This window comes from Pagrus pagrus (genome assembly GCF_965226575.1).
Source record: "Pagrus pagrus genome assembly, chromosome: 7".
Lineage (NCBI taxonomy): Eukaryota > Metazoa > Chordata > Actinopteri > Spariformes > Sparidae > Pagrus > Pagrus pagrus.
In genome coordinates, this window is record NC_140191.1 from 20,366,812 (window position 1) to 20,377,451 (window position 10,640).

At 40.0% G+C, this 10,640-nt stretch overlaps 1 protein-coding gene across 1 annotated transcript; it reads left to right on the forward strand.

Moving 5' to 3' along the window:
* The first annotated feature begins 546 nt into the window (after positions 1-546).
* Positions 547-9,489, forward strand: nrsn1 (neurensin 1). Its single transcript, XM_084357770.1, has 6 exons — positions 547-634; positions 4,609-4,724; positions 4,935-5,027; positions 5,175-5,293; positions 5,551-5,738; positions 6,692-9,489. The coding sequence occupies exons 2-6, from the start codon at positions 4,626-4,628 to the stop codon at positions 6,793-6,795; spliced, it is 603 nt and encodes a 200-aa protein (XP_084213896.1). The 5' UTR covers positions 547-634; positions 4,609-4,625; the 3' UTR covers positions 6,796-9,489.
* The last annotated feature ends 1,151 nt before the right edge of the window (positions 9,490-10,640 follow it).

Here is a 10,640-nt window from a genome sequence, read left to right on the forward strand (position 1 = left end):
ACACTTCCTTCAACAGTGTACGTCATTGACAGGGCTAAAAATAGACCGCCCAGGAATGTGACTGGAATCCTATATACAGTGTGTGTGTGAGTGAGTAAGTGTGTTTGTGTGTGTGTGTTGCATTATTGTGTACCTGTGGATTTGGGAGCACGACTTGAACGCCTTTTCTTGACCTCACTTTGTTTCTCCTCTGACTTCGTTCAGTATAGGTCTTGATCTATCTATCTAACCATCTATCTATCTATCTATCTATCTATCTATCCATCTATCTATCTATCTATCTATCTATCTATCTATCTATCTTTCTATCTATCTATCTATCTATCTATCTATCTATCTATCTATCTATGTCTGTCTGTCTGTGTGCATTAATTCATTCATCTAGGCATGACTGTTGAGTCTTGAATGGATGTCTTTCTGTTCAGCTATACAGTACCCTCCTGCCTGGTTATTTATATTCGCCATTGAATCATATTTTGTCATGGATGTGACGCATGCGCAGTAGACAGCGTGAGAATCTGAATCATCGACGGAGAGAGAGAGAGAGAGAGAGAGAGAGAGGTGACTGTAGAGTGATGGGACCCGGCTGAAGGAACAGCAGCAGAGTGATCACTCTCCGAGCTGCTAATGACAGGTAAATGGCGATTTTAATTATTTTAAATCATATTTGTGGAGTTGTAGAAGCTCAGATGGATTAGATAACATATCGGGAAATCATATTTCCCTGCATGAATGCCTTCAACAGTGTCAGATCCTTGCGCACGGCATTCTCTTGCACATCTGGAAGGAAGCGTTCATCTGGAGGAAAATGTGGAAAACAAATGTTGTTTGTAAACTTTGTGTTGACACCTTTTACCCAAGTCGCTGGTGTCTGTGTTCATTTTCTAAGCGTTTCGGGTGTCGGTGTCACAATTAAATGGGATTAAACTTCCTGTACCTGAAGATGTCATTTTTTGAAGATGACATTTTGCATCTTCAAACACATGAGGCGTCAAAGGAGCTGATTTAGTCCAAATGCTCTGATGCAAAGTCAAGCCTTTTCTTGAGTTGAAGTGGAAAAAAAGCGTGCTGTGTGTCTATTTGCGTCTCATGGGGGGTTGGGAAGAGGACGAATGGATGAGGTCTGTTTTCAGACAGGCGTCACATATTACGTCTGTGTGTTTTCCTGCTGGGCTGAGAGCTGGATGGTAATAATGGCGCTCAGCACCACGGCCAGCTCCCGGTTCAGCGGTGCACAGAGCATGTTGCAGGCAGGGTTTCTGTCCATTTACATCTGCAGTTTGATGGCTGTCTTGACAGATTGTGATTTTATTTAATTTGAGATTGTTTTAGTTGGATTTATTTGCGTGTTGTGTGTTTGGAAAACATGACAAAATACAGGAGGATACACGTAGATAAGATATGAAAATGACCTTATACTGTGAAAGTCATCTGCGAGTTGTCAGCTCATCTGAATGTTCCTTCGTTTTTATATTCCAAGAGCCTGATATGACATCACATGCACTTGGGAAAACAGTTGTTATATTTGTTGGTATATTAACACAACAACGTGTCACTAAACACAACCTTTTAAGACAATGTTTTCTGTAATGTTGTGTTTTGTGAAATGTTGTGTTTTGACATATTTTACCATTTTCACAGTTTGTTTTGGAAGTATTGCTGTAAATTAGCCGTTGGTGTGTTACATTGCAGCCATCTTCATCAGTCAATTAAATGACCTCATCTTTATGTCAGATTTTCCCATTTACTGTGCGTTGCTTGTATGTCTGTTTCTGTATGCTTCAATATTGTTTTTGAACCACAGAAGGTCAAGGGCATTACAGTGATATTTGACAGTGTGATGTGAAATTATGTTGCCCAGGTAGAGCATGTTTAAATAAAAGAGAATAGGTCCGAGAAGGCTTCCCTGAGGTACACCGCATTCCGCTTCACACAAGGCGGACACAACTTCACAAATACAAACGAAAAATCCCCTTTCTGACAAGTATGAGCGAAACCAGACTGTGCCAGGGAGACCTTCCATTTCTGAGGCTAATGAATTCAAATATGATCAATCATATCAATGCAGCAGTCAAGTCAAGAAAAACAGAACAGCCACATTGTTTGAATCTTGAATGTTTCACACTCAAGTTTGGGGTTTGAATGGAATAAATGAGGCCTCAATTGAGTTCATATCTTGTAAATTAATAACAATATTTATCTTTCATATTTCCATGTTTTGCATTTCTCTTATTTGGCTGAATGATACACGACTTTCTTAAATTATATGCAGATATGGGTACAGAAAGGCTTCACAGTATCTGGGTAGAGCCAGATGTTCATGAGAGTCATCAGCAGGTACAAATTAAGCAGTAATATGATGAACATGAGGTACCAGGGAACAGTGTGCCTCATGTTAATGCAGCAATTCACTCATCACACTCACATTATCATATCTGACTGAAAGCCTGACATTTCACGTGCACAGCACGAGTTCATGTTTGGTGATTAATGGACACGAGACAATCTCCAATCTCCTCTCCACCTTTCTGAACATCTATCATCTGCGGCTAACACAGATTGTTAGGACAGAATGTGTCTTGTCAAAATTACCCCCATAAAATGTTGTGCAACAAATCAGAAAAATTGATTTTACCTTTGTGCCGGTTGAGATCTGATAAGTCAGATGAATAAGTTGACCCTAAATCAAGTGTCGAGGACATTAAGTAAAGACTTTTGAGGCCATAAGGTGATTTGAGACTTTGAGCTACATAAAAAAAAACTGACCCGACTTGACAATGGAATCATACAATACATGTAAATGTGTATGTCAGCTGTCAGCGACAAGCAGAACTGAGAAAGACAATTGTGCTGTACGTATTGGATTCAAGGCTTCAAAAGTGACTCCTTTGTCCACACCTTTAACACACAAGAGATGTGCAATGACATTTATGGCCAGAGGTTAACGATGCTCACTAAAAACTTTAATGCACATCATACATCAGTAATTGCATTATCATGTTTATTCTAACTAACACTCAATAGTTAGGCATACAATTGCGGAGATAGTTGAGGAGATAGTTCCCTGAGCACAAATTTATTCCCTACATTATTAATAAGACAACAACAATTTTGGGATATCATTTGATTTTCTTTTTCCTCAGACGTATGTAATCATTGCTTCTTCATTTTACATTACATCACCAACTCCATCTAGTTGATTTACACACCTATCTTGATGAGCCCGTTAAGCCACTGTTTTTTTTTTCAAGATTTAATTTGGTGCGTCAGTTACAGTTAAGAGCAGTTTCTACATCCATTTGTCAAGCACAGGATGCTGCTTTAGGATCGAAACATATTAAGAAGAAGACTGTGTTACTTGGATGTGTGTCATCACTTTTTTACTTCTTTTGGCATACACATCAAACACTGCCAACACTGGGATCAGTGTTTTATTCCCGCTGCTGTTCCCCAGTCTATTACTGTTGTGCTGCAACAGAAACAGCAGCTGAGATTTAGCGCTAGCTGGCAAAAACTTGAAACATAGTTATATGTGTTTGTGTAGAGGCACTGAGCTGTGAAATGCCTCTGGAGCTCAAATGGATACTGAGGGAATTGTGTGGGTAAAATAACATTTGCGAGAGTTGATGTTTTATTGGATTTTTCTGTGGGGTTTTTTTCTTATCAGGATGCGAGAGTTACTTTTGTAGCAACAAAACAAAGAAAATGGTATCTAGTGTAATGTGTATACAGATGAACAAAATAGTGAGTTACTGTACGTGTGAGTTTAGGCAAATGACTTCCTTCCTTTTATATTCATACCCTGATATGACATCACATGCACTGGGAGTATATTTGGAAAATAGCTGTTATATTCGTTGGTACAGTATGTGGCCCCGAAGGTCAAAACACAACAGCATTTCACAAAACAAAACAAGATTTTGCAAAACACAACAATTCACAAAAGACGGCAGCATTTTAAGACAATGTTTTCTATAATGCTGTTTTGTTTTATGAAATGTTGTTGTGTTTTCAGCAATGTTGGCGTGTTTTGTGAAATGTTGTGGTTTGACCTTCAGGGCCACCGTAGTATGGCAAATATGATACAATTTTCTGTATTGTAAGACAAAAAGCATGGTATACTTTATACAATCTGTCCTTAACTTACATCTTATATGACACTTTGCAAACTGCAACAGCTCTGACGCACAGCATAAAATATGGGTTTGGATGTTACGATCTTTGAACGGTGCGCTATATGAAAAGAAACGAAGGTTAACTCTGTGCATGTCAGCACTGTCTTTATTCGGCCGACACAATATTAAATCTAACGTGGAGGGCCGATGTAATATTTCATGGCTTATTTCATCACAGCAGACAAGGAGAGACGCATCATTAATCTCAATGTTCTGAGGCAGCCATGCCTCCAGTACAACGTTACATAACCTTCTGGCACTGTGTGTGAGGGCACATGCTCGTGTGTATGAATATATAAATGTACCGCACAAGTGTGTGTACATGTTCATGCATGGGCTGTGCACAAATCCTGTGGGTGGTTTCTTCAAGCAAGTGTGCAGCCGAGCAGTCATGCATGCGTGTGTGTGTGTGTGTGTGTGTGCTCTCAAACAGGTAGACAGATGTGAAGGATGACGTCTTGCTCAGAGATCTGTGGGTCGGAGTATGCTGAGCAAGCTCAAGCCAGCGGGAACTGCCAGCAGTATGGAGTCCGCTCCTACCTACACCAGGTACACACACACACACACACACACACACACACGTATATACACACACAAAAGAGGGAGATGAGTGTGGAGCATCCCTGCACAAATATGCGTTCAAACCCCTCATCTTGACAGTCTCTTATCACTTGCATGTTTCGGTTTGAAACTTTGGCTTTAGATCTCGATCTCTTGTGGTTTTCCATATTTGGAATGTCTCTCTGATCTCTCATCCAGTTTTACGAGGAGTGCACGGCTTCTATCTGGGAACGCGATGAAGATTTTCAGATTCAGAGATCGCCTAGCAGGTGGAGCTCTTTACTCTGGAAGGTGAGGTCAAACAAAACCACGTCTCCCCTGCTGTTATTTGGATAGTCATGTTGTTTTGTAAGCAGTGATCTTCAATTACAAAAAAAAAGACTTGAGTTTTGGTGTAACAGGCTCTTTTTTCCCCACAACTTGTTTTGTTCCTGCCAGGTCTGTCTCGCGTTCGGCACCCTGATCATGTTTGCAGGCCTCATTGTTGTTTTGGTGGGTTATGCCACTCCAGCCAGGATCGAAGCATTTGGCGAGGATGATCTCCTTTTTGTTGACAGGTAGAGAAACCATACTGGGATGGAGTTTTCTGATATTGTTATACAGCTATTCGGTATGTTTAGCTTGCACCAAAAATTGTATACTACTGATTGAACGTTTTTAAAGTTTATACCTTGGAGCATCTGAATAAAAGTCATAAAACAAAGTAAAAAAAAAAAAAAAAAGAAAACTTTTCCTCCTGGTGACCTTTTGGCCCAAAACGTTGGTGCTACAATGCTAATGAATGCCTTTAACAAATGTTTTTTTTCTCAAACAGCCACGCCGTCAGTTTCAACCGCGCACTGGATGTGTGTAAGCTGACCGGTGCCGTGCTGTTCTGTGTGGGAGGCACCTCCATGGCTGTAGGTCTCCTGCTGTCTGCCTTTGCCAAAAGCTACTCCAAAGAAGAATTGTATCTGCAGCAGAAGTTTAAGGAGAGGTTGGCAGATCTGCATGCAACAGTTGGTAAGTTTTCACTTTCTTATAATTAGGGTTGTGTCGATGCCAATGCCAGTATCGTAAAAAGGCCTCCAGCACTGCCTAAAATGTTGGAATTGGTATCAGCGAGTGCACTGATCCGATTAACACATTATTTATTTATGAGGACTGGGGCCCTGCTGCTTCCCAGTAGCGTCCTGTACACCTGTATGCAACTTAACCTGTTTTTTACTGCCAGAGTAGCTGATATCCAAAAAGAGCAATTGGCATCCATGGCATCCATACAGGGTCAGTAGCATCATTAATTGCTGTTTCACTCCAAGATGGAGCACAAGCCATCAATTGTAAAGCAAGGCAGTTTTGACGTGACATAACATCAATGTATTTATGTCCCTGGCCTTCAATTTTCTCTGTAAGATGGTAAATGCTACTCTGGCTTTTCCAATTTTGGTTTTGACATCTTAACCACTACCTCTGTTAGTGCTTACAGTACTTGTAGTATAGAGCTGTTAAGTAAACATAATATCTAAACATACAATATTTTATTGAAACACTGGTATCAGAATCGCAGGAAGGATAATTGGTATAAGTCAGTTCTACCTTATACACATTATGGAATGAAAATGAAAAAGGCCAGACAGTAAGGAGAGTAAGTGTAACTGGTTGTGACTAGCGTTGCGTTTGATGAAGTGCCACAGACCAGGGTATCTTTAAATGGGATCTCCATTTATGGAGACACAACAGGTGAATAACAAAATTGTTCAGTCAGTTATGATCACAAACTTGAGCTCCTCTCCCATAGAGTACAATAGCAAAAGGGAAGGTGAGAGACATACACAGTATATGGTGGAACCATGAAAGTGAACATAGCGGTACAGAGACTGTGTCTCAAATGTTCCACATACTGACTCTGGGGGCCTAACATGCCTTGTCTTAAAACTATGTTCAAAGATTTTGTAATTTGTATTGTTTTGTCACAGGTACCCCCATAATGAGAGCGCCAACCCCTGGAGAGGGAAAAGTTCCAGTCACACTTTCCAAAGTCCAGAACATCCAGCCAACGACCACAAAGTCAGAGACCTGACAGAAGTCCACATGAAGGCGTAAAGTGAAGAAGCGTGTGTGATGATTGATTGGTGTGCAGACTGTGCGTGAGTGTCGATCCATGTGTGCATTTTCTCTTCTGAAAGGTCAGCTTACATGACTGATAGTATTGGTTCTTCTAATCTTTGTTCGATGTTTGACATTAAAGCTGGATCTTAAGGTTATATAGGCGTAGAGTTAATATAGCTGAGCAAAGTTTAAGTCTGCTGTTTGAACACCAGTGGAGCCCTACCCAGAAACAGAACCAGAAAACAAATCAATGATAAACAGCCGCTGAACAACAACATCGTAGCTTCTCTGTTGAGAGGGTTCGCAATTTGTAAAAGGGAGAACGGTGCTCATGCTGGAGGGTGTAGAGCAGCAGATGCAGTGTTTGAAGTCCATGATGATTGACCCCCCCCCCCGAAATGATCAAAAGAAGTAAAGAACACAACAACCATTATCTTTGCCTTGTGTCTCAAAGGACATCATGGGCTGAGTGTGTCTATGTGCGGAGTACATTGTGTGTACAGTTTGTACATGCATGTGCAACAGTGAGAGCTGTCAATCTAAACCGCACAATATGGCTACACAAGCTTTACTTCATCAATACTTCTTTTATGTACTGTTTACATGCAACAACAGGCCAAGAGCACTCTCAACTGATACTTGGCTTGGAGTTGAAACATCATCAGAACAGATTAGAGGGAAAAACAGATTAGAAACAGACCTTAAGGGGAGATTTCTCACTGACATTTTCTCCTGCCTCATTAGGCCTCTGACCTTGTCTCCTTCAGTGAATCTTCAGACAGGATTGACAGACGAGACCAGACAGACTGACGAATGTCTACATGTCTACAGACTGTCAGTTTAAAAAAATCATAACCAAACAGATTTCTGTCTCATCACCTTTTTGTTGTTTTGTTTTCTTTCACACTCCATTACCCCTTTGACTGCCCCTCTCTCTGTCTGTGACGAATGCGAGCATTCCGGCACACGCCTCGCCATCCGAGCGTGAAGATTTTTGCAACGTTTCGAATCAAAATGTTGTCGGTTCAGAGTCATTAGCTGGTAAAAATAGGTGCAGGTGCTGCGTGTTAATATGAAGAGGCGCCACAGGAGAGACAAACAACGTGACAGGAGTGTTACCTAACAGGGGGATGAAGCGGGCACACTCTGCTCTTTACGATGAGCTCCATCGTTTTCAGTCTGTCTAGATCCACAGATGCTTTAGATACAATAACTGCCTTCCTGTGCTAACACATGAAACTTGAAACTAGATTATTTTGAAGTAAGCTGAACAGTATACAGTAGCCTACAGTACTTTTTTTTTCAACTGGTTGCATATTCAATTGCATACTACCATATATGTGAAGAAGAAGTTAAATCAAGAAGGTTTTTATTTTGTTTTACTTATTCTCTAAAAGCTTGGCACTCACACACTGTAACTTACTTACTAGCACAACAAGCTGTTAACAGACACGGCGGCCATTTTCCTCTATAATTTCACTCTCAGGGTGGGAAGCATGAATGCTGGTGTAATGTTGTGTTGCTGTGTTCCAGATTGCAAGTCATATAAACTTAGGGAGTCAGTCATTGATCAGCAACTAAAAAGATAATGGATGGGGAAAATCTGGAGGGACAATGTGCCATATTTCAAGGTAAAAAAACAAACATATTTCATGACCCATTAGCTAACGTTAGCATTCAACCACTCCCTAGCTAACATTACCGTTCGATCACATCGATTTTGTTTCTTCCAGGTTTAAAGAAACGTGTCCAAGATGTGTGTTGATACTTTAGAATGGATTTCCTGCTTCCCGCTCATATTACATAAAACTATTACAAAGGTTAAGTCAGCTAGGAAGCAGTTGGATGCTAACGTTAGCTGTTGTCTAACGGAAGCTAGATTGATCATCAAATATGTTGTTTTACCTTGAAATGTGGCCCGATGTCCCTCTGGGTTGTTACTATCCAGTGCTGATCAATGACAAAGTGGTGAACGATTACAATCTGCCAGATTACCTCCATTTATTTGACTTGCAATTCACCACCCTGAGCCTGATGTCAGAGGATGTTGGCCGCAATGTGAATATGGTTGATAGTCATGTTTTGCTGCTTTTTAAACTTTTCATCTATATGTGTTATAAATATATTTTGAAATATCACCAACTTAAATAGTTGTTTGTTGTTGTTTGTTTATCTTTTGAAATAATTGCATACAAATACAACATGAACTGCATAGATACAGCTTTTTTTACTGTACTTGGTTAGAACAATGTTATAGTGGTAGTCACAGTCCAAGTGCCATCAAGCTACAGTACATGCCTCCTACAGTGCATCAATGCTGCAAGTCCTTCCGAAAAATCCCAGATACTTTCTCCATGAAATTATGAATTTGCTGACTGTCTACTGTGTTTTCATGTAAGTTGACCTTTTAATATTAACCTCCACTTTTCTGTCTTTCTACTTTTACGTTGAACAATTCTGTGATGCCATTTCAACACATGCGGTCGCAGACACAAACAGGTAGCTTTAACGATGAAGAACAATATATTAACGTTTATGACATTTTCAAGGAACTTACTCCACCACTGTTAAGCTGCAAACCTACAGTATCGAGAAGAAGCTGTTAAACAGGCCCTCTAGTGTGGTCAGAGCGTTATCAAGTGATCAATAAATGTGCTGACTTGTAGTTCCACGCTGTGAATTGTGAGTTTATTTTTATCCTTATATTGACCAAAGTTGAGTTCTGCATTACAATTCCAAATCCACAATTGATTTTGTTTTTTCTGCTTTTAATCTGACCATCACAAAAGCTGGTCTCCCAGTTTTAAATGTCTCCTGATGTAACAGTGGATTCTCCCAGTAAATGTACCTATTGGAGGTCGGATTGGATAAAGAACAAATATATATATATATATATATCAATGTCTATATACATGTCTATTTTTCAAAGAACACAATAAAACTGAAATATCTGCAGCTCAAAATGTCTGAAGGTTGTATTTATCCTTTTGATCAAAACACGACAACACATCACTAACATGTTCATGACAAATGAACTGAAAAATGATCTCCTCATCACCACTTACATTCATCTTAAATTGTTGATAATACTTTATACCTAACAACACTGAGAATAGTATTTGGTTAATATTTCTCAGATTTATGTCGGCTAGTTTTATTCTTGTAAGTCTGTACCGTTTATTCAACCTGGTTTTCTCTGTAAAAGCACTTAATGGTACCAAACATCTGGCACATTTTATTAGGGATGCACAGTATGACATTTTCTAACAGATACTGATAACTGATAATTACCTCCTTCTTTCGGCCGACACTGATAAGATACCCAATAATTTCACATTTTAAGGTGCAGCAGTTTGACGTGATGAGCGCGACGTCAGCGTGCTGCGATTGTTCAACTGCATCCAAATGTCCAGACTTCACCACTCTTGCAGACTTGTGGTGGGTTCACGGGGAGACTGATAGCTGTCACAAGAGGCCTCAAGCAGACTCTCTGCCGACTTCCAGAGACAACGATTGGGGTGCAAACACTCACCGTACTTCACTTCCAACTGCCAAGTGACAAAACAAAACAAACTTAATATGAATGTGTAAGAAATTGCTTTATCTAAACATTATTTCTATCATGTATTGGCCGGAAATAATATTCTCCCACATAACAATACAGTAATGGAATGTAGGTGTTAGAGGTAATCAAATGCATTTTATTATTGTAGTCTTTAAACCTATCAGTGGCTTATATTAGTCTCGCTCCCCTGCAGAATTGAGGTGAAAACATGTCACATTATGTACGACTGAAGTCAGAGAGGGCTCAGTCTG

Bases quoted from the DNA above. Each gene is read 5' to 3' on its own strand.
- nrsn1 (XM_084357770.1), top strand. From the start codon at position 4,626: ATGACGTCTTGCTCAGAGATCTGTGGGTCGGAGTATGCTGAGCAAGCT. The intron at 5,028-5,174 runs GTGAGGTCAAAC...TGTTCCTGCCAG, and splicing joins GGAGCTCTTTACTCTGGAAG to GTCTGTCTCGCGTTCGGCAC. The intron at 5,294-5,550 runs GTAGAGAAACCA...TTTCTCAAACAG, and splicing joins GATCTCCTTTTTGTTGACAG to CCACGCCGTCAGTTTCAACC.